Below are 23,578 nucleotides of genomic sequence, written 5' to 3'. Positions count from 1 at the left end.
ATTTGGATCCTCCCTGGACTTCCAGTTAGCCTTTTTTTTCTTAGCCCAAGATACCCTGGAACTCGCTATGTGGTCTAAGAAGACCCTGAATTTCTTATCTTCCTGCTTCCAGCAAGTGTGGGGATTACAGGTTTATAGGATGCTGAAGAGCTAGGCTTCCTGCAAGCTTGGGAAACAGCTTGCCAACAGAGTTACATGCCCAGCCCCAATATATGTTTTGGTTTTGTTGTTTCTCTTTTCAGTGGTAGGGATCCAACTCAGGGCCTGTACAAGCTAGGCAAGTGTTTTACCATTAAGCTTATAGCCCTGTCTTGCTTTCTTCAGTATTAGTGCAAAATACTCCATGCATGGATTTTGCTCCGTGCCTTCCTATGATAACCAGCATGCTGGAATGAAGTCAGACTCAAGGGTCTCCAGATCTTTCCGACCTTACTAGCCGTTTGTTTTTCTAATGCTCTCGCCTTTGCCTCTCCACAACACCCTCGCTGATCAGGTCTTTGAGGGGCTATCCCACACCAACGGTAGGGGCCTTTCTCTTCCCCAGCAGCAGCACCGGTAAAGTGGGAATAAGAACCTCTGCCCTGTTCCTTGGAAGGATCCAGTGTGGTAATGATTTTAAAAAACTTTATTAATAAACGATTAAGAGGTGAGAGCATGATCGACGGAGTCTGGAGCCCGAACACACCTGGGAAACACAGCTTCCATCGAATCAGTTCTTAATCGTCACGCCCTCAAAAACAGTCCAATATCGAAAAACCGAAAAAAGAAAAAACCCAGTCCAATAGCCAGTCCTCGTCCTGTCAATCTCTAAGCCCCGCCCCTCAGATCACTAAGCCGGAAGGCCCCACCCCTCGGAGCACATGAAGCAAGTCACTCAAACCGGCCAGGTCCCGCCCCCCCGGACCTACCAGCAGCTAAGACCCGCCCCGCAAGGCGAACCAACGGTCCGGTAGTACACCCCGTTATACTCAAACCAATTCTTATTCCCCCAAGCACTAAAACGGTCAAGACCGGCTCCTTAAGACGCTTCAAAGGCTAAACTCCGCCCTACGGTGTGTGCACTCAGGCCAGGCCCGTCGGGAGCGCGCCAACGGAAAGGCCCCGCCTCTGGGGAAACTCAAACGACCAGGCTCCGCCCCATAGAACACTAACGGCCGGGCCCAGCCCCACGAGCCGCGCGCAACCGCCCGGGCTCCGCCCTGCAGAGTGCTCCAACCGCTCGACCCCGCCTCCCGGATCCAAGCTCCGCCCTGCAGAGCGCTCCAACCGCTCGACCCCGCCTCCCGGATCCAAGCTCCGCCCTGCAGAGCGCTCCAACCGCCCGGCCCCGCCCACGAAACCGGGTAACGACCGGGCCCCGCCCTCGAGGCCCTCAGGAGACCAAGCTCCGCCCTGCAGAGCGCGCCAACCACCAGGTCCCTTCTCATAGGACCCTGTGACGGCTAGGCCCCGCCTCCCGAGGCTCGCTTAGGACCAGGCCACGCCCCCAAAGCGCAACCCCGGCCCGGCCCGCCCCTCGAGGCGCGCCAACTGTCCTCCCCCGCCCCTCGTGCGCCGAGACGTGAGGACGCCGGCGTGGTAGGCTGAGGTGGCAGTAGTCCTGCGGCCATGGAGCTGCCGCAGATGCCGGAGCTGATGGGGCTGTCCCTGCTGGTGGGGCTGCTGGCCCTAGTGGCCACGGCGGCGGTGGCCCGGGGCTGGCTGCGGACCGAGGAGGACAAGGCCAGCCCTCCCGTCCGTAAGTAGACTGAACCGGATAGCGGGAGCTCTGTGGGGACTTTGCTCCCAGCCGCCGCGTGGTCCGACCTCAGTTTCCCCAGTCGTGAGATGCGCGTGCAGATATCGGGTTGCACGTTGGAGGTTGGTTACACCTCAGGGGCAGGACTCTCTGGACCCCGAGTGCTACGCTCCTAGGTTGTAGATAACTTTTCCTGGGACACCCCTCCGCCACACACCTTCCCCGTCCCCGGGTCGGCTCCGAAGACTCAGTTAACTCCCGAAGTTTGCTGTGTGTTCACTTTCTTGGAAAATGGGGGTCATTTGGCGGGAGCGTTCACGGAGCTCCTCTTAACTATTGATGAGCTTCGGGGTCTTTCGGATTCCTTTAATAAATGAGAAGCATGTAAAAGCGCACGTCTACACTGTGGGTCTGAAAATGCAAGCGAATTATACAGGGTGCTAAATTCACAGAAGAGTCCATACTAGAAAGGGAACAAGAACGGGGATATGAATGGTTATGCTTTATTTTATTTATTTATTTTACTCTTTGAGGGGGATGAAAGTTGAGGATCCTGGAACTCCTCGTTGAGGGTAGGGAGCCCATCGCGGTGGGTTTCTTTGTTTATTTTGAGACAGATATTCACTATAGACCAGCCTGGCTTTAAATTCTCAGATTCTCCTGCCTCCGTCTCTCTGGAGCACTGGGATGTACAGGTCTGTGCCCCCTATTCCTAGCTTTGTTGGCTTCTGGGTATGTGAAACCCCAGGTCTCATGCAAGTTGCTGTACCCCTGAGCTACACCGCCCCAGTGTAAACTTCTGCTAGGGAGGCCACAGAAGAAAGTTCTGCCAGTGCCAAAACTCAAGAAGGCAGATTCCAAAACTGTGGACATGGCTTGGCCTTAGGCCTAGAATCCTCCCCAGTGAGGGGCCAGCAGCAGAGTTCAGTGGTAGAGGTCTTCCCTGAGGTACCTAAGGCCCTGAGTTTTATCCCTGAATTGAAAGAATAAAAGAACAGCATCTGGTGTGGCTCCAAAGGTCAGCACAGATAACGTAGAGGCAGATTGTATGTAGCAAGTCCAGTAGGCTTTGTTCCTGTAAGAATTAGGGGGTACCTACTGACACCTAGCACATCAGCTTTATGTGTCACCCAGTTCTCCAAGCTTATTGTGTGTTCCCGTGCCGGTGTGGAGATTGGAAGACAGCTTTTAGGAGTCAGTGACCTTCTACCATGTAGATTTGCACTGAGGTGGTCAGGGTTATTGGTTTAGTGACTGAACCATCTCTCCAACCCAGCTCTGCCTTGAACTTTGTTTCTGTCAGATAAACTGATGGTTGATTTAATTATAGGGTAACACTATGTAGCCCAGGCTAGTCTGCAGTCCTTGCAATTCTCCTGCCTCACACATGAGTACTGAGATTACTAGTGTATGACACTGTAAGTGACTTCTCAAGTTTCTCATCAATATAGGAGTGCTTTTGGCTTGTATCTTGGTTATACTATCTCATTCAGTTCTCAACCTTTACTTTGCTTTTTTGTTTTTTGACAAAGGGAAGTCCAGGTTGACTTTGAACTCCTAATCTTCCTGCCTTACAGAATACACCCCCAAGCCTGGTTTCAATATTTTTTTTTAAGATTTATTTATTATGTATACAGTGTGCTGCTTGCATGTATACTTGCAGGCCAGAAGAGGGCACCAGATCTCATTACAGATGGTTGTGAGCCACCATGTGGTTGCTGGGAATTGAACTCAGGACCTCTGGAAGAGCAGCCAGTGCTCTTAACCTCTGAGCCATCTCTCCAGCCCTGGTTTCAATATCTTTTTAAGGAAACCAAGACTTGAAGCAATTAAATAACTTACCCAAGACCAGGTCCTTCAGGTTCCCTTGTTTGTAGTATTCCCTATGTTGGGATGTGTGGCTAGAATCCACCCAGCTGTGTCAGCTCAGAGAGGTGCTGTGCAGATTGAGCAAGCAGCCTCTGCAAGATCACTCTAAGGCCTGGGGATGTAGAATATGAACCCTTAGCCGGGCGGTGGTGGCACACGCCTTTAATCCCAGCACTTGGGAGGCAGAGGCAGGCGGATCTCTGTGAGTTTGAGGCCAGCCTGGTCTACAAGAGCTAGTCCCAGGACAGGTTCCAAAACTACAGAGAAACCCTGTCTCAAAAAAAAAAAAAAAAAGAATATGAACCCTTAGCATGCATGGGACTGTAGTTTCAGTCCTCAGTGTGGAAAAAAAAAAAGGTCACTCAGTGATAAAGACCGAATCCAACTCAAATCTGATTTCTAAATCTTTTTTCAAAAAAAAAGCTTAAACATTTTTAAAGATTATGTGTATATGTCTCTGGTTTGTCCATGTTTGTGCAGGTGTCCTTGGAGACCAAAGGTACCACATCCTCTGGAATGAGAGTTCTAGTTGGTTGTGAGCCACCTGATGTGAGTACCGGGAGCCACATTGGATCTCCGAAAGAGCAATATATGCTTTTAACCACCAAGGCATCTGTCCGGCCCCATTTGTTGTTTGTTTGAACTTGAGGCTTTGCATATGCTTGGAAAGCCCTCTACCATTAAGTTATATCCCTAGCCCCCACCCCCCTTTTTAATGAACATGGGTGTGACGGTGGATGTACAAACAAGTTGTGAACATGGAGATCAAAGAACAGCCTTGTGTATCATTAGGAACACTGATTACTTCCATTGAGACAGGGTCTCATATTGACTTGGAGCTCATGAGTAGGTCCAGCTGGTTTGCCAGAGAGTCCCAGTACAAATATATGCCACCATAATTGGCTTTTTTTCCCCACATAGCGCTATCACTTTCTCTCCTCAAGGACAAAGTCCTTATGTCTTGGTGCTCTACCCAGAGCCTAGGTAGTCCTAGGTACTCAGTAGATACTTGTGTGTGAGCGCATGGGTAAATGACAGGACCCTTCCTTCTAGGCCAAAAAGCAAATGAATCCAAGAAGTCAGGATCCAAGAAGCAGAAACAGAATCAGCGGGTTCGCAAGGAGAAGCCTCAGCAACATACCTTCACCCACCGCCTTCTAGCTGCAGCATTAAAGGTACTTGGTAGTCCTGGGTACTGAACTTCTGCAGACCCACATGAAGACCCACACCCCAGACTTTGCCCTTTGTATTAATCTGCATATTACATACACTTATAACTCTTACCAAGAGAGTAGGCATACCCCGTTCTGGCCCTTTGGCTTTTTTTCCTCCCCTGTAGTATTGAGGAATGAATCCAGGGCCTTGTGCATGTTAGACCACTCTCTACCACCGGGTTACACCTCCAGTCCTTGATTGGCAGAGTCTACCTAAGTGCTCTGCAGCTGAATATCTTACTGGGGAGTCTAGGCAGCCACTCTACTGCTGAGCTTCATTCCTAGCCCACTCTACTTTCTATTTATGTTTTTCTACTTTGAAATTTGAGATCGTTTCACCAAATTGCTTGGGCTAGCTTCAGACTTTCTCTGTAACCCAGGCAGACCTTGAACTTGAGATCCTACTGCTTCAGCCTTCCAAGTAGCTGGGATTATAGAACTGAACTACTAGGACTATCTTATCCTGTTCTCTCCTCAGCTTCTTGGGCCACAGAGTTACAGCTCTAGGTTCAGCCTCCCAATCCACTGGAGAGTATCTCATTTATACTTCCTATATTCTTTTCCCTAGAGCCATAGTGGGAATATATCTTGCATGGACTTCAGTAGCAATGGCAAGTATCTGGCCACCTGTGCGGATGACCGCACTGTCCGAATCTGGAGCACCAAAGATTTCCTTCAGCGGGAACACCGCAGCATGAGAGCCAATGTGGAGCTGGACCATGCCACCTTGGTGCGCTTCAGCCCAGACTGCAGGTGGGACAGGGCAGAGCCTAAGGCTTGCCTGCAAAAGCCCAGCTCTTGGCTTTGGCCTTCCCAAGTCCAGTTGGGGGTTAATGAGGAGGGACCAAGAGTCTACCTTGGGATGACGTAAAGAGAGCATCCATACAGTATGGGCTCTGACCCCTCGGAGGTTCTGCTCTACAAGAAGAAGCAGAGAAGGGATGATTGATCCTACAATGGATGTTCCCAAATCTAGCTTTACCATGAATTTTGGAAGCTCTTATGACTTATAGGCTCTAGAAATGAAAGGAACCAAAGTATGAGGATCCTTTCTTTCTTTTCTTTTGTAGTGTAGGCACTGAACTCCGGGAATCACATAAGCTGGCAAGGCCTTACCACTGAGCTACACCCTCAGTCTTTCTTGCTTTGGGTTTTAGTTTGTTGGTTGTTTTGAGATAGGACACAGAGACTTGCTATGTTGTTTTCACTGTGTAAAGCAGCTTGTCCTTGACCTTGTGATCCTTCTGCTTCAGTCTCCCCAGTGCTGGGATTCAGTGTGGCCTTGTGTGCCTTTGTTCAGGGATATACAAGCAAATGTTTACCATAGAGACAGCATCAGCAACAGACCAAAGAGTGATTACACCATGTGTACGCTGGTGAACCAGTGAGGTTATTGGGGTTGCTTACAGGAGTATAGAAAGGATGCATAAAAGAACATGGACAGGCCTGGCGGTGGTGGTGCCCGCCTTTAACCCCAGATAGAAGCAGGTGGATCTCTGAGTTCGAGGCCAACCTGGTCTACAGAGCAAGTTCCAGGATAGCCAAGGTTATACAGAGAAGCCCTGTCTCAAACAAACAAAAACATGGACAACTCTTTGGGAGCTGAATCATAAAAAGCCCACCCCTGCGTAGGTAATGACTCACAAAAGTTGTATTCATTCTTGGAGCTGTGTGTTGGACTTTAAGGCACCTCCAACAGTCTTCTCTTCCCAGTACTTGTTTGCTATTTCTATAACCTTGAAGGGGGGTTTTATGAGTCTTGGAACTTTCAGGGCTTCCTGCTACTTATTTAAGTCTCAAAGCTCCCATCTACGAAGGGTATTATATTTTATGTTTTAGTGCTAAGGGGCAAACCCAGTGCCTACCACTGAGATATATCTCTGAATTATTCTGTTTTGCTCTTGTGTGTGTGCGGGCCAGCCGACAGCAGAAGTTGGGATGGTTTTTCTTTTTTCCTACTGTATGGGTTCCTGTGTATTGAACTCAAGTCACATTAGTTTTGCCAAGCAAGTGCTTTTTTTCTTTTTTCTTTTTTCTTTTTTTTTTTTTTTTTTTTTTTTGGTTTTTTGAGACATGGTTTCTCTGTGGCTTTGGAGCCTGTCCTGGAACTAGCTCTTGTAGACCAGGCTGGCCTCGAACTCACAGAGATCCGCCTGTCTCTACCTCCCAAGTGCTGGGATTAAAGGCGTGTGCCACCACTGCCCGGCAAGCAAGTGCTTTTTAACCTGCTGAACCATCTCATTGGCACTCTGAATAGCGCTTATGAGATTTTGAGGGACTGGAGTTAAGTTCAGGGGTTAAGAGCACTGGCTGCTTTTACATAGGATGCGAATTCAATTTCCAGCACCCACATGTCAGCTCACAGTTGTCTGTAACTCCAGTCTGAGGGGAGCCAGTGCCCTCTTCGGGCTTCTAAGGGCACCAGGCATGTGGTATATAAACATTAAGAAAATTTTAGGGGCTGGAGAGATGGCTCAGAGGGTAAGAGCACTGGCTGCTCTTCCAGAGGTCCGAGTTCAATTTCCAGCAACCACATGGTAGCTCACAATCATCTGTCATGATACCTGGTGCCTTCCTTGCCAGCAGTACTAAATAAATAAATAAATCTTTTTTAAAAAAAAAGAAAATTTTAAGGTTAAAAAAAAAGTTTGAACCAAGGAATATAAAATAGGGTGAGAGGCACAATCTTGATCCCCCCTCCCCATCTAAAACACGTAGACCTCTTTATAGGTGAGGAAATGACCTCTTTTTTTGCTCTCTAGAGCCTTCATTGTTTGGTTGGCCAATGGGGACACCCTCCGTGTCTTTAAGATGACGAAACGAGAAGATGGGAGCTTTACCTTCACAGCCACCCCAGAGGACTTTCCTAAAAAGCACAAGGCGCCTATTGTCAACATTGGCATTGCTGACACAGGTAGGGAAGTCAGTAGATGGAGCTAACTTACAGCATGAGAAAGTGCCCGAGTCATAACTTGCTCTTTGTTTTGTTTTAAGATTTATTTATTTTTGCTTTATGTATTAGGTGTTTTACCTGAATGTATGTCTGAGCACCACTTGCATGCAGTGCTCACAGAGGCCAAAGAGGGCATGGTGTTCTCTGGGACTTGAGTTACAGCCAAGTGTGAGCTGCCATATGTGTGCTGGGGATTAAATACACATCCTCTGGAAGAGCAGCCGGTGTTCTTAACTGCAGAGTCATCAACACGTGGGAGTTGAACTTAGTTCATCAGACTTGGTGACAAGTACCTCCACTCACTAGACCAATTTGCCAGCTTTCTAAGTTGTATTTGTTGAATGAGTTGATACTGCCTGAGTTTTGCCTGGTGTCCTTGTGACCATGGAAGTCTGGCCCTTTGCTTCTCTAGAATCCACAAGCTATACAGTAAGAGCCATGCTTCTTGGAGCAGGGCCTCATTGTTTCCTTGGGAAGTAACTATTCTTTTTGTCATGGCCCCAGCCTCACAACTTTCCTCTCCTCATCAGGGAAGTTCATCATGACAGCCTCCAGTGATACGACCATCCTCATCTGGAATCTGAAAGGTCAGGTGCTGTCCACAATCAACACCAACCAGATGAACAACACTCACGCTGTTATCTCCCCATGTAGCAGGTAAGGAGGAAGAGAATAGCTACAGAGCAGAAGCAGTTTTGAGAAGTGGGTAGGGGACTCCTGGATATCATTCGAAACAGTGGAAGGATTTCCCACAGGGCTCCATAGTCCTTAGTGTCTGTTTCTTCGCTTATGGTGTGTTTATTTTTGCAGTACTAACGAGAGTACATGTTAGGCAAATACTTGACCACTATACAACATCAGAAGCCCCTCCCTCACCTATGGGCTTCATTTTACTTGTTTTGTTTTTGAGCCTGGGGCTCTCTATATATCTCTGGCTAGCCTGAAACTCATTATGTAGATCAGCTGGCCTGAAACCCAATAAAATCAGCCTACCTCTGCTTCCAGAGAGCTTGGATTAAAAGTGTGTGCCACCGTGCCAGGCCTTTTTAAAATCTTTGTTTGGTTTTTGAGACAGGGTCCTTTTATGTAGTCCTGGCTGTCCTGGAACTAACTGTGTAGATCATGCTGGCCTTAGACTCACAGAGAGATCCAGCTGCCTCTGTCTCCCAAGTGCTGGGATTAAAGGTGTGCACAGCCACCACCCAGAGAGTTTTGCTTTGTTTGTTTTCTCTTTAGAGTTTTGTTGTAGAGTCCTGGCTGGCCTAGAACTAGCTATGTAGACCAGGTTGGCTTTGAACTTGTGATAGATACTCTTGCATCTGACTGCTTAGTACTGGAATTATAGACATGTACCACAATATCTGGTTCTCTTTGTTCTTTTCTTTTTTGTTTATGATTGTTTGGTTTTATTTATTCTGAGACAGGCTTTCTGTGAGTAGCCTTCAACAGCCTGGAACTCACTCTATAAACCAGGGTAGTCTCAAACTCATAAAAGATCCACCTGTTCTTGCCTTTTGAGCATTGGAATTTAAAAAAATGCATAATACCCGGTGTTACTATATTAATTTTAATGTTAGTTTGCGATAAGATCCTGCTAAATTATCCATACTGCCTTCCTATTTACTCTGTTAGACCAGGAAGGCCTTAAACTTGGTCCTTCTGCCTCAGCTTCCAGACTAGCTGGGGTTGAAGGGGTATACCTCCTCCATGCCTGACACTGGAACACTTTTTTTTTTTTTTTTTTTGAGACAGGGTTTCTCTGTGGCTTTTTGGAGCCTGTCCTGGAACTAGCTCTGTAGACCAGGCTGGTCTCGAACTCACAGAGATCCTCCTGCCTCTGCCTCCCGAGTGCTGGGATTAAAGGCCTGCGCCACCATCGCCCGGCTGGAACACTTTAAAAAGATTCCTTAGGCTGGAACTGGAGCTGTAGATCGCTTACCTTGTATTTATGAGACCCTACATCCATGCTTAGCATTATCGAAAGGTACTGTTTCTCAGGAAAGAGCGCTAAGATTTGTTAGAAACAAGGTATTTTAAATTTGAGTTTTAAGAGTGTGGGTTATGTGACAGGTTTGTGGGTTCGTGTGGCTTCACCCCAGATGTCAAGGTCTGGGAGGTCTGCTTTGGGAAGAAAGGGGAGTTCCAGGAGGTGCTACGAGCCTTTGAACTGAAGGGCCACTCTGCATCCGTTCATTCTTTCGCTTTCTCCAACGACTCTCGGAGGTGAGTTTATCAGTGTCTTTTCTTTCCTTCTAGTTGTTTGGTCTTATTTAGTTCAGATAGCCAAGGCTGGCCTTGGAGTCCTGATCCACCTGCCTCTCTTTTAAGTATTGAGACATAGGTGTGTATATTACCTTGCCTGGCATTTTTTTATTGTTTTGTTCTGTTTGTGTTTTTTGAGACACAGTCTCACCTTGGTAGCCCAGGCTGGCCTTGAACTCAGATTGATCCTCCTGCCTTGCCTCAGCCCCCAGTGCTGGGGTTATAGGTGTGAACAGGCAAGCTAGGCTTAGCAGTGGACCTGGGCTGCAGGTCTGAAAGGGTGGAGGACTTGATTCTCTGCAGAATGTAGACTTGGCTTCCTAGTTGTAGCCTCTTGGGCTGCTCCAGCGCCTTTCCAAGCTGGGGTTGTTGAGGCTCTAGCTGTGATTTCCCACATTGCAGGATGGCCTCTGTCTCCAAGGATGGCACATGGAAGCTGTGGGACACAGATGTGGAATACAAGAAGCAGCAGGACCCCTACTTGCTAAGGACAGGCCGCTTTGAAGAGGCGTGTACCATGCCTTGCCGCCTGGCGCTCTCCCCTGACACCCATGTCCTGGCCTTGGCCTCTGGCACCAGTATTCATCTCTTCAACACGAGGCGTGGGGAGAAGGAGGAGTGCTTCGAGAGTGTCCACGGGGAATGTATTGCTGACTTGACTTTTGACATCACTGGCCGCTTCCTGGCCTCCTGTGGGGACCGTGCAGTGCGGCTCTTCCACAACACCCCTGGCCACCGGGCTGTGGTGGAGGAGATGCAGGGCCTCCTGAAGCGGGCAACCAGTGAGAGCACCCGCCAGAGGCTGCAGCAACAGCTGGCCCAGGCCCAGGAGGCCCTAAAGAGCCTGGGTGCCCTGAAGAAGTGACTCTGGCTCTGGATGGGTCTGACTGCCTGCCACAATGGTTGCTATTCTATTCCCAGCTGTCCCTGGGGTAGAGACCTGGAGGAACCCCCCAGTTTTCTTCCTGTTGGCTTCCACTTTTTCCCATTGAAGCTATTCTTGCATACTTAGATCTCTCTCTCTCTTCTTGTTTGACTCCTCCCATAATGAAAGGTGCTGTTTTCTCACAAGTCCAAGGGTGGAGTCTATCTTCACCCAGCACTGAGAAGAGGGGTAGAAAGAAGAGAGACAGAAAAAGCAAAGCCTTTGACTGTGTGGCAAAAGACCCTGACACCCAAAGAAGTTTGTGAGTGAGTGTCAAGGTAAAACCTGAGGGATACCAGAGAGTAAGGTACAGAATGTGTTTTGTAATGCTGCAAGATGAGTCTCCACCTGGACCAGGCTCCTGTTACCAGCAAGAAATAATTAAAGAATGGTCTTTCTGTTTGTGTTGGTCTATAAACTAGACATTCAACGGGCAAAGGCAGGAGGATCAGGGGTTCAAGTCCTGCTTGGACTACATAGTGAATTCCAGGACTTCCTGGGCTCCATATGGAGAAAGACCTTGACTAGAGATTTTTTTTGCTCCAGGCTTCAGTTTTCTTATTTGTAAAATGGGGAACGATGCTCTCTGTGGCCTTCTTCAAAAGATGTTGTAAGGCTAAGAGCATTCCAAAGCTTCCACACATGTAGCATAACAGTGCTGTCCAACATCATTAACTGTCAGGTATACTTTGGACTCAAATTGTGGTCTGCAACCCAATCAGAAGGAAACACAGCCCTTGGGAGGGCCAGTCTTCTGAAACTAGGCTTGCTCATTCATCTTGGATGCATATGGTGGTTTGGTTCATGTGCCTTGAGAAGTAATGCAATCTTCGCATGGCAACTCCTCTATTGGAGACCTCTTGGGCTCATCACTTCGGTGTCTGCTTCATGGGAAGAGCTAGTGATGCTGGCTAACACAAGACTGGGCCTGCTGCCAAAGATAAAACTTAGTGGGAAGAACCTACAGGCTGGTATTTGTGAAGTGCTGTTTGTTCAGTCACAGCTGCAGGGGATGTAGGCATGGGGCTTGACAGTAATGAATTTAGGAGTATAATGGGGATGAAACATAATATATCCAATGAGAGATTGGTTTCAGACATGAATTCGAATACTGCTTGGATCCAAGGAGTGTGGAAAATGTCAGGAATCTAGGAAGGCTTGACTCTACCAAAAAGTATCCGTCCCATTTAGTTTTGATCTTTTGCTTAAAAGTAGATCCTCTTCCAGCCATCCTCAATGGTACAGAATATTGGAATAAGGCACAACCCTGAAGTTGACCTTGATGGCTCCCTTGTCGCCACCCTCTCGCACCACCACTGCTATATCCAGATGCCCTGCAGCATCTGCTGTCTCCCCATCTCTTCTGTTACTATCCTGGTCTTGGACACTGAGCATACTATATGTATAGTACTTCTCTTCCCAATCACATTACTTTAAGTCACTTTTCTACATAGTTTAGCCAGCTTTTGAAAAACATAAAACAGGTTGTGCCATTCCCCAGTTAAAAAAACCCTTCAGAGGCTTCTCTCTACTCTTAGACTAAAAACCCTGATCTCTCTCTGTGCCCTGCATAGTGTAGTGATGTTTAGTTCCTCCTGTGGTCTTCCTTTGCGAAGGTCGCTTCCACCCCATTCTTCCTGTTTCTTTACTAACCCAAGCAGTTCACAGGCTCCAGGTATGGGCTGGTCCCTCTTGTTGCAAGCATTTTTCCTTTCTGTTGGCAGACTTGTCAATGTGATTCAGTCCTTGGTAACTTTGATTTCAAACAGTTGCCTCCTCAAACACTCCATCCGAAGTAGCCCTTTCCACCAATCCCGTCCTATTGTTTACGTTGGTGCTTTTCTTTCTTTTGTATGAATAGATGATTTCTAAAGCCATCTTGTTTGATATGTATTTGCTCCAGTGCCGTGACAGGGGCAGTTGTGTATGTAGTAAAGGTAGGAATTAGGTGGGTTGCCTGGTTGTGAGATGGGAGGAAATGGTAGAGACTGCAATGAGCTGGTAGACCTGTGCCCTGGATGCACAGTGGTTGGTAGCTGCTACGTATTGTTTAATAGTTTCCCCAGAGTTGCCAGTTTCAGAGAAGTTAGATGTTAGCGCCTTACTCTGAAAGGAGGCACCATTGTGAATTGCACCCAGCACTGATGTAGGAAGAATCAGCTCACCAGTCTCATTGGCACTTAAGGATTGTTCCTTGCTTTTCATTTTGCAAGCCTGGGCATGGAACCCAGAGCCTCCTGCAGGGGAGACCATCATTCCGCTGCTGAATCATGCCTCAGCCCTCACTAGGAGAGGCTAAGACCGTGGCTGTCCTGCTCAGCCGCAGCCACAGCCCCTCACTGGGAGATTCTAGGCAAAGGTTCTCCTTAGCCACAGCTACAGTCCCTCACTGGGCAAATGTTCTGCTACTGAGCCTCCAGCACTAGTTTGTGAATTGCTGAAGAATGCATTGGAACACGAGTTTCACAAAGACAGGACCCTTGTTTGTCTGCTTTGTTCTGGGTCCCAAGTCAGGAAGCTGGGACAGAGTAAGCTCTCAATAAATAGAACTCAGACTAGAAGTAATTGACAGAAAAATTGATATTCTTTTGTTTTTCTGCACTCCACTGTGGATTCAGGTTTCTGATGAGATCAGCCATATTGAGGCCTGTATGGTCACACGCAGGTTTGGGTTTCTGAACACACAGCTCTGCCTCGTGCTGCATGTGCATGTGGGGTCTAGTAGATGTCTCCTTTGGCTGTCAGAAGCAGTATAAAAGGCTTCCACTTGCTTTTGAATGCCTGTGTCATGACTGCGGAGGGAAGGTAGGGAAACCCAAGAATGCTGAGCCACTGAAGTCAGAGTCTGTTCCAGAATCAGCCAAGTCAGTGACAGAGGCTGCCTGAGTTTGTCTCCTCATCTGTAAAATGGGAATAAATGCTGTCCTGTCTACCATACTGTGTTGATTCTTTGTGTGTGTGTACACGTGTGCTTGTGTATTACACTGGGGATTAGATGTGGTTTTTTTCCAACCCATTTGTGTGTGTGTGTGTGTTTGAGACAGGGTCTCATGTTGTAACCTTGGCTGTCTTGGAATTCATAGAAATCCACCTGCTTCTGCTTCCTGAGTACTGGAATTCAAGGCATGTACAACCATATAAAGCTCTTTTTACCTTTACTTTGAGCTAGTATCTCACTAAATTGCCTTTGAACTTGAGGTATTCTAGCTTGATCCTCTGAGCAGCAGGCTGACACTACAGGCCTACATCATGCCTGGAGCTGAGACTTTCTGACTAGTGATCATTACAAAAGGTCACTGCACAGACTGCTCAGGGGTAGAACAAAAGTGTCTGGCTCTCAACAGAGGCTGCCAAGTTTTTATGATCCTCAAGAGTAGAGGCAACATTGATTTTACACAGGGTGTGGTGGTGCATATTTGTAACCTAGTACTTGGCAGGTTGTAGTTAAAGTATCATGAGTTTGCCCTGTGCTACATAGACTGTCTAAAAATTTAATAATATTTCTGAAGGTTTTTAGTTTTTCAAAACAAAGGGGTGGGGGGAGCTGAACATGGTGGTACTTACCTAATAACCCCATCACTCAGGAAGCTGAGGTAAGAGGATAGCAAAGTTTGAGACCAGAGAGATGGTTCAGTGGATAAAGGATCTTGCTACACAAGCCTGTAACCTGAGTTCAATCCCAGGTTCCACGTGAAGGTGGAGAGAGCAGTGACTCTGTTCTTTTACTGTGCATACACACAATAGTTTTAAAAAATTAAAAGCTAGAGGGCTGGAGAGATGGCTCAGCGGTTAAGAGCATTGCCTGCTCGTCCAAAGGTCCTGAGTTCAATTCCCAGCAACCACATGGTGGCTCACAACCATCTGTAATGAGGTCTGGTGCCCTCTTCTGGCCTGCAGGCATACACACAGACAGAACATTGTATACGTAATAAATAAATATTTTTTAAAAAATTAAAAGCTAGAGAGATGCCTAAGTGGTTAGGAGCTGCTCTTCTAGAGGGCCCAGGTTCAATTCCTAGCATCCACAATGGTGACTCACAACTGTAACCAGGGGATCTGATGTCTACTGCTGACCTCCACAGGTACAGTGTGTACCTACATATGCAAGCAAACACAAAAATAATTTTTTTTTTTTTTTGGTTTTTTGAGACAGGGTTTCTCCGTGGTTTTGGAGCCTGTCCTGGAACTAGCTCTTGTAGACCAGGCTGGTCTCGAACTCACAGAGATCCGCCTGCCTCTGCCTCCCGAGTGCTGGGATTAAAGGCGTGCGCCACCACCGCCCGGCAATAATTTTTTTTTTTTAAATAAAGGAAAAATGACTGACTTGAGTTGGCTCAGTAGTTAAAAGGACTTGCTCCTTCAGTGACCTAGGTTCAATTCCCAACATCCTCTTCTGGCCTAGGCAGACATCATTGACATTCACATGTTGGATGTACATGCATGTAGGCAAAACACAAAGCAATAAAATGATTGGGTTTTTTTTTTGTTTTTGTTTTTTTTTTTTTTTTTGGTTTTTCGAGACAGGGTTTCTCTGTAGCTTTGGAGCCTGTCCTGGAACTAGCTCTGTAGACCAGGCTGGTCTCGAACTCCCAGAGATCCGCCTGCCTCTGCCTCCCGAGTGCTGGGATTAAAGGCGTGCGCCACCATCGCCCGGCAATGATTGGGTTTTTTTTTTTGAGACAGAGTTTCTCTGTAGCTTTGAAGCCTGTCCTGGAACTAGATTTTGTAGACCAAGATGGCCTCAAACTCAGAGATCTACCTGCCTCTGCCTCCCAAGTGCTGGGATTAAAGGCGTGTGCCACCACTGCCCAGCTAATAAAATGATTTTTTAAAAAGGAAAAATGACAGTGTGTAACCTATTTTGCACTCACTTAAAATGGAAGAAAACCTGGGAAAGTACATAGAAAGGCCTGTTGGTTCTTAGTGATATGTACAGGTAATAAAAGTATGTAAAAAAAGTACTCTAGCCATTGTGGTGCATGCCTATAATCCTAGCACTTGGGAGGCAAAGGCAGAAGAATCATTTCAAGACTTGTGGTATAATAGCCAGTTCCTGCTTATCCATGGCTACATATTAAGATCCTTTATCAAAAAGGGGGTGGGGGGAGCTGGGCCAGGCATGGTGCTGCTTGCCCTTAATCCCAGGACTTGGGAGATAGAGACAGGTAGATCTCTGAGGTCAATGTCAGCCTGGTCTATAGAGTAAGTTGAAGGCTAGTCAGAGCTATTCAGTGGCACCCTGTCTCAAGGAAAACAAAAATGGCTGATGATAGATGGCTTAGTAGGTAAAAGTGCCTGCTGCCAAGCCTGACAACCTCAAGTCATCCTCTGACCTCCACATGTGCAAAGTGTGGTATGTGTATATTTACACAACAATTTTTTAATGCTTAGAAGTCTGCTGGGAGATAGCTCAATCAGTATAGCACTTACTCCACAAGTGTGAGAACCTGAGTTAAATCTCAAAAGCCCACATAAGAAACCTGGAGGAGCTGGGCATGGTGTCACTTGCCCTTAGTCCCAGGACTTGGTAGGCAGAGGGATCTCTGTGAGTTTGAGGCCGGCCTGATCTACAAAGCATATTCCCGGACAGCCAGGGCTACACAGAGAAACCATGCCTCAATAACAAAACAATAAAAAAACAACAACAAAAATAAAAAAACCTAGAGATAGTGATGCATGCTTATAACCCCAGACAGGAGTATCCTGGGTCTTGCTGGCCAGTCAGCAAGCTTTCAGGTCAACAAGTGTAGTTGATTGTTTTTTATCCTTTGCTCTTTACTCTATAGGGGGCCTGCCACTCAGTCCCAAATAAGCACACAAAACCTATACTTATGAATGCCTGGCCTTAGCTTGGCTTATTTCTAGCCAGCTTTTTCTTTTTTCTCTTCTTCCTTTCTTCCTTCTTCCGTCCCTCCTTCCTCCCTTCTCCCTCCCCCCCCCTCCGTCCCTCCCTTTTTTTTGTTTTTTGTTTTGTTTTTTTTTTTTTTGTTTTGTTTTGTTTTTTGAGACAGGGTTTCTCTGTGGCTTTGGAGCCTGTCCTGGAACTAGCTCTGTATACCAGGCTGGTCTCGAACTCCCAGATACCCGCCTGCCTCTGCCTCCCGAGTGCTGGGATTAAAGGCGTGCGCCACCACCGCCCGCCTTTTTTCTCTATTTCTGTATGTCTTTCTTTCCTACTTACTCTGTGTCTAGCTATGTGGCTGGATGGCTAGGCCTTTTTTTTTCTTGCTCTTTTGTTTCTTTTTTTCTTTTTGTTGCTGGGGGTGGGGAAGTTCCAAGACAGGGTTTCTCTGTAGCTTTAGAACCTGTCCTGGAACTAGCTCTTGTAGACCAGGCTGACCTCGAACTCACAAAGATCTGCTTGCCTCTGTCTCACAAGTGCTGGGATTAAAGGCATGTGTCACCAATTGCCTGGCTGCTCCTCAGTTCTTTCCCAGAGGAGATTTCTCATATTTATTCTTCTCTGCCAGCTAGCCCCGCCTATTTTTTCTCTTGCCTTGCTATTGGCTGTTCAACTCTTTGTTTGACCAATCAGGTATTTTAGACAAAGTATCACAGCTTTACAGAGTTAAACAACTCCAACATAAAAGATGATATTTGGTTTGTTTTGGTGTTTTTTATTTTTCTTTTTGGTTTGTTTTTGTCTTTGCCTTCTAGAGGGGGTTTCTCTGTGTAACAATCTGGCTATCGACCTGCCTGCCTCTGCCTCCTGAGTGCTGGGATTAAAAGCGTGTGCCACTACTGTCTGTTGTTTGTTTGTTTTAAAGATTTTTGTAGCTGGGCAGTTCGAGGCCAGCTTGATCTACAGATTGAGTTCTAAGAAAGGCTTCAAAGATACAGAGAAACCCTTTCTTGAAAAATTAAAAAAAGAAAAGATTATTGTAGCCACACATGCAGCCTCAGCACTGGAGTAACCAAGGTGGGTCACATGAGTCTACAAGTTCAAAAACATCCTGATTAATATAGACCATATATCTTTTTTTTTTTTACTTATTTATTTATTATGTATACATCTGCAGGCCAGAAGAGGGCACCAGATCTCATTACAGATGGTTGTGAGCCATCATGTGGTTGCTGGGAATTGAACTCAGGACCTCTGGAAGAACAGCCAGTGCTCTTAACCGCTGAGCCATCTCTCCAGCCCTAGACCATATATCTTTAGAGAAGACAAAGTATTATGATTGGGGAGCAGCTTCATTTGTGCTAGATCTACCCAGCATTGTCTCCACTTGTCCCAATATCTAGAAACTTAATCTGGAGACTCAGGTTCTCTACAAATAACAGAAGGAAACAGGTCTTCCTTTGCTTGCTTTTGGGACTGAGGTTCATGGAACAGAGAACTGGCATAATCTGCAGTTGCAAGAACACGTGATTTATCACCAACCTGTGCCTGTCTTCTGCTATTGGTCTGGTCCCCAAAGTCGTCTTCCTTTCATGTTTCACAGGCTGTTTCCAGAGTTCAGGGCAGTTTAGGCTTAGGAAAGAAGTATGGTTTCTACTTTTAGTCTATAAGTATCTAATGCTGCTGCTTGCAGTTTTTGTGGTTTTATTTAAGCACAAGTAATCATACATGTGAGTGAACCATCTATCCATTTTCTTTGTTTCACAGCCTAATCTTGGAGTTGGTGAGTTGATGTACCAACTTTCCTTTCCAAGATGGCTTGCAGTTCTTAGAACCATGCACACACACACGTGATGATGTATCTACTGTGTGCTCCTGAAAGGCTGAATACAGAACATTGCTTAAGAATGGTCAGTATAGGGCTGGAGAGATGGCTTAGAGGTTAAGTGCATTGTTTGCCCTTCCAGAGGTCCTGTGTTCAATTCCCAGCAACCACATGGTGGCTCATAACCTGTAGTGAGATCTGATGCCCTCTTCTTGTGTCCAGGCATACATGCAGATAGAGCATTTGTATGCATAAATAAATTTAAAAAGATAAGATTTCTCTGTATAGCTCTGGCTGTCTAGGAACTTGCTTTGTATTCCAGGCTGGCTTCAAATTCAGAGATCTGCCTGCCTCTACCTCCTAAATGCTGGAATTAAAGGCATATACCACCATGTGCCACCACACCTAGCCAAAAGTTTTAGAGTTTTAAGGCAGGACCTTGCTGTGTAACCCAGGCAGGCTTTGAACTGCCTCAGCCTCCTAAGTGCTAGTGAGTCACCATTCCCACCTAGCTCTACACATCTATTTCTATTTAGTGAAATACCACTTCCAAACTTCTATAGCCCAGGCTGGCCCAGAACTTCTGGCAATCTGGCTGCTTCAGCTTCCTGAGAGCTGGGATTACAGGCATATGACACCACACTCAACATATCCAGTCTTTTCAACTATAGAACACAGATAAAAATAGTGATACTGTGTATCAGTGACCTGTTATATTCCTAAAAGCATATATGTGCGCGTGGGCACATGTGCTCTAGCACGGATGTGGCAGAACAATTTTCAGGCATAGGTTCTCTCCTTCCACTGTGGGTTCCATGTATCAAATTCAGGACCTTAGATTGGCATAGCTAGTGCCATTATCTATTGAGCCCTCTCACCAGCCCAGGCTTCCCTTCTTCCTTTAGCATGCCCTCGTATTAGCCATTCTTAAGCAGTACACCTGAATTCAACCCTTCAGTATCTCACAGTAGATATATGGATACTTCGCATATGAACGAGTGTGTGTGTGTGTGTGGTTTGGGAATAGGCATTATACATGCTAAACTCATGCACTATTTCTGAGCTATCCTCCAAGTCTGGGTATTTCCTATTTGTGACTTAACACAGTTAACATATGGTTAGGCCCTGATGCCAAGGGGATGCTTGTGCTACAAGCCACAACATTATACTGTAATCACTCAGCCGTCTTTTCATGAGGCGACTCATCAGAGCCAAGGGTTTTGGTGGAGGTTTAAACTGAGATGCAGGACGTATTGGAATTATTGCCTTGTGGCTGTTTCTTGTTCTAAGATTTTTCACTGTAGCTGAATCCCCTTGTAACAGAAGTTACAAATTTGGAATTTATCTTCCACAGCTCAGCACCATTTGAGCTGAGTCTTGACACAGTCAAGAAACGTGCTTCCCACTACCAGGTCTTTGCTCCTCTCTCCTATGTAAATATAGAGATGTGCCTTCCTTCCGGGGATTATCTTTATTGACAGTTATTTGGTCAGCTTTTAGGATCCAGGCAAAAGCACCTCATTTAAGTCATTCCCATATATCCAAGGACATAGGAATACTACATGCCCAAAGTTAATCACCTCAGTTTACTGATGACTTTAGTTCAGGAGATTGACTATTTGTGCCTTACTCTCAGGAGAGATAATTAACCATCTAACCACAGCCCAGAGGAAGACAGATCTCCATGGGTGCCTCTGATAAGCATTAAGCTTAAGACTTTGCTAACATTGAAGCCTGCTAACATTTGACAAAAATGCTAATAAACCAAGGGTCATAAACGTCCCTTGTTTGTTGCATAGGTTGCCTGATTACCTATGCCTGCAATGTATGGGTCTGTATAAATGGGTAAGAACAAAGAGAGTGGAGAGAAGTGGAAACAGAAGCAAAAGCATCCCAGAAATTAGCAAAGATAGGAAAATGAAGAAAAAATGTAGCAGAGAGGGGGCTGGAGAGATGGCTCAGAGGTTAAGAGCACTGATTGCTCTTCCAAAGGTCCTGAGTTCAATTCCCAGCAACCACATGGTGGCTCACAACCATCTATAATGAGATCTGGTGCCCTTTTCTGGCATACAAACATACATAATAAATAAATAAATCTTTAAAAAAAAAGAAAAAATGTAGCAGAGAATTGGAATTAAGAGTGAGACAGAGAATTAGAGCTAAGAAATTATAGCCAGGCAGAAGAATTAGGATGGAATTCAAGCAAGAGAACAGTAAAGAGACATGGATAGAAAGAACATGTTGTGAATGGACTTCTTAACCCTCAGAATTTAGTTCCTTCACTTACTGCGGCATCTTTATTTTGAACCCTGAGAGGAAGTTTTAGTGGCTGGACCTTTAAGGCTTTGCATATGAATTTACACAGAGATGCTGACCATTTAAAGCTCGAGAGAGTGACTTGCCTATAGGCACTTCCCAAAACACTTTTTCAGACTCAAATATCTTAGGAATGATGCAGCAAGTTTCGTTTCTGTGTAATATGTATTTTCTACAATAAGCGTGCCTTTTGCTAAACATGAGTAACACATACTGGATGCAGTGCTAACCTTTGAAGACCAGGGATGTAGGGCAGTGAACTCATGTTCACAGCATCACAGCAAATAGCCAGTCATAGCCGCTTCCTCGTGTGTGTAGCCTAAGCTGCCTTAGAACTTGAGATCCTCCTGCCTCAGCCCGAGTCCTAAGACTACAGGCATGTGCCTCCAGAGTCATCTCACTTTTTCTTTGTATTAGTTTTTCTGAGGTATCACAGAACTGACCACACTGCAGATGGAGAAATGGAGATTTCCTTAACTGAAGTAGCAAGCACAGATTTAATCCAAAGTCTGAGCATAGAGCTCAAACTTGTTCCTGTAGTGTTTCTCTGTAGAACCTTTGACTTTGCCATCCACGAGGTGATCCCTTAAGGGTAGGAGTCTTGGGAGTCCATTTGTATGTGTTCATGTGCATAAGTGTTCATGTGTGATACTTGGGATAGAACTCAAGGCCATATGTTCTAATGCAGAGCCACATGTCCAGCCCCTCACTGGCATCTTCTAGCAGGTACTTAACCACTGAGCCACACTCCATCTCTTTACTGGATGATTCTAGGCAAGTGCTGTATCACTGAAGGATCTTTTAGTTCCAAGCCTACCTTTTTCCTTTTTCCTCAAAGCCCAGGTCTTAATGGAGCCCAGACTTGTCTTGAAACCATAGTGCAGCTGAATCTGGCCTTGGCCTTGAATTCCTGAAGTAGCCAATCCATGTCTTGAGTGCTGGGATTAGTGGTATAGGCCACTATGTCCTGCTTATTTGAGAAAGGGTCTTGCTATGTGTTAAGTTCTTCTGGACCAACAAACTTCTCTGCCAATGCACTAATCCAAATCAAACCTAATCAGACAGAATTAGAAGAAGCCCAGGTTTAATGGATGCTAGTGCTCCCGGGCTGGGCCCCCCAGGAAAACACAGAGAGGGAAAAGGGGAGACCACGTGTTCATTCTCTGGGGGTGCAGTTTAAATAGCCTAGAGGAGTGGTCTTGACCTTCCCTGTTGAGGGGTTACTATTTGGCGGGCTTTCTTGGAGGTGGAGTCTGGACTGTGGCAACTTCCAGGGTAGGTGACTTGAAATGGAGCATTCCACCCAACATTCCAAAAAGGATACCAGGGGCTAGGGTAAAGCCCCCAACCAGACACTATATAGCTCATGTTGGGCAATGTACAGTTCCAGGCTACATAAGGAAACCCTATCTCAAAAATGCAATTTTTTTTTAAAGGAAGGTGGCAGAAGAGCAGAGGAAAGCAAGTTCCTGTTGGCAATGGCTTGAACTTAGGGGAAGAAAGAAATTAGACATAGCTGTCAGGTGTTGGGCCTTGTATTTGTTCAGGGTTGTGGGGTAGGTGTCCATGAACAAAACTGGTGAAGCTTACCAGATTATTCTGCCTTGCATTCTTCTCTTGTGTACTTTCATCTCAGAGGTGAGAGGATCTCCCTCATCCCTGTGTCCTTCAGTGCAGGATATCATTTGTAGGGTTTACCTAGTGCCTGGGTTTACTTAGATTGGATCAGCTAGGTTTGGGGAACAGATTTATCACCTTTGCCTGCACTTGCTACTTAGGTTTTTCCACCCACCAAGCAGGAGCTATTCAGGAATCCCTTACCAGCAAACAACATCATACTCTGTTAGCTGAAAGCCTGATAATCATAAATCAGAAGTTTGTCGAGTTCAGGGTTACCTACAGATTTATCTGGGAAGCACATGGAAGGATGTTTCTCATTCTCCTCTCCTTTGACAGGGTCTCATGTAACCCAAACTGGCCTTAAACTTTCAATGTAGCTAAGGATGACCTTGAACTCCAAGTAAAGTTCTATCTCCATTCAACAAAGTACCTATGAAGCATATAATGTCAGCTGCAAGATCACACTGTGTGTACTTCCTTTTGTTGTTTCTGTTAGCACACATCTGTTTTCTAGCCTGCATCTTCTACTGTATCAGACATTTGTTCTTTCTGTAGCCCTGACTGTCCTGGAACTCCCTAGGTGAGCAGGCTGGCCTTGAGCTCACAGAGATCTGCCTGCTCCTGCCTACCAAGTATTGGGATGAAAAGTGTTCCTTTGTCACAATCCCTGGTCCAGAAGTTCTTTCAAAGGAGAAACACTTAGGACCTCAGTAGCTGGTACAATGCATAGAAAATAGGCATTGCTTTATCCAGAATCGCTGAATTCCATGACAATAGAGTGCTAGGTATGAGTCTGGTACAGAATATTCAAGAAAACCTGCAGTTTGAGCTGTATCTTTGGAAAAGTAGTTGATCCAATCAGAAGAAACAGATGAAAACAACGATGAAGTCAAGATGAAGAAAGGTGTGAAATTGACTCTGGGACACAGTTATTTAGCTGAGGAGCTAAGATGTTCTGACCGGTAAGGACACAGGTATTCGGTTCCATGAACATGAAGAGCATAAACAATTCCA

General features: G+C 46.0%; 1 protein-coding gene across 2 annotated transcripts; it reads left to right on the top strand.

The window, feature by feature from the left end:
* The first annotated feature begins 1,451 nt into the window (after nucleotides 1-1,451).
* Nucleotides 1,452-13,896, top strand: Tbl2 (transducin beta like 2). Of its 2 annotated transcripts, XM_075976961.1 has the most exons (7): nucleotides 1,452-1,738; nucleotides 4,661-4,782; nucleotides 5,390-5,574; nucleotides 7,584-7,735; nucleotides 8,305-8,431; nucleotides 9,845-9,997; nucleotides 10,439-13,896. In XM_075976961.1, the coding sequence occupies exons 1-7, from the start codon at nucleotides 1,609-1,611 to the stop codon at nucleotides 10,899-10,901; spliced, it is 1,332 nt and encodes a 443-aa protein (XP_075833076.1). In that variant the 5' UTR covers nucleotides 1,452-1,608; the 3' UTR covers nucleotides 10,902-13,896. The 2 variants fall into 2 exon arrangements, with proteins under 2 accessions (XP_075833076.1, XP_075833087.1); XM_075976972.1 differs by lacking the exon at nucleotides 4,661-4,782 and having other exon boundaries at nucleotides 1,608-1,738.
* Nucleotides 13,897-23,578: the final 9,682 nt, after the last annotated feature.

This window comes from Microtus pennsylvanicus, chromosome 1 (assembly GCF_037038515.1).
Source record: "Microtus pennsylvanicus isolate mMicPen1 chromosome 1, mMicPen1.hap1, whole genome shotgun sequence".
NCBI classification, from domain to species: domain Eukaryota; kingdom Metazoa; phylum Chordata; class Mammalia; order Rodentia; family Cricetidae; genus Microtus; species Microtus pennsylvanicus.
The sequence above is the reverse complement of the archived record's forward strand: the minus strand, read 5'-3'. Positions and strand labels throughout refer to the sequence as shown.

What these genes read in the sequence shown, in the direction of transcription:
- Tbl2 (XM_075976961.1), top strand. Translation starts at nt 1,609, where the DNA reads ATGGAGCTGCCGCAGATGCCGGAGCTGATGGGGCTGTCCCTGCTGGTG. An exon ending in CAAGGCCAGCCCTCCCGTCC is followed by an intron (nt 1,739 to 4,660) that starts GTAAGTAGACTG and finishes CCTTCCTTCTAG; the next exon opens with GCCAAAAAGCAAATGAATCC. An exon ending in CATTGGCATTGCTGACACAG is followed by an intron (nt 7,736 to 8,304) that starts GTAGGGAAGTCA and finishes TCTCCTCATCAG; the next exon opens with GGAAGTTCATCATGACAGCC.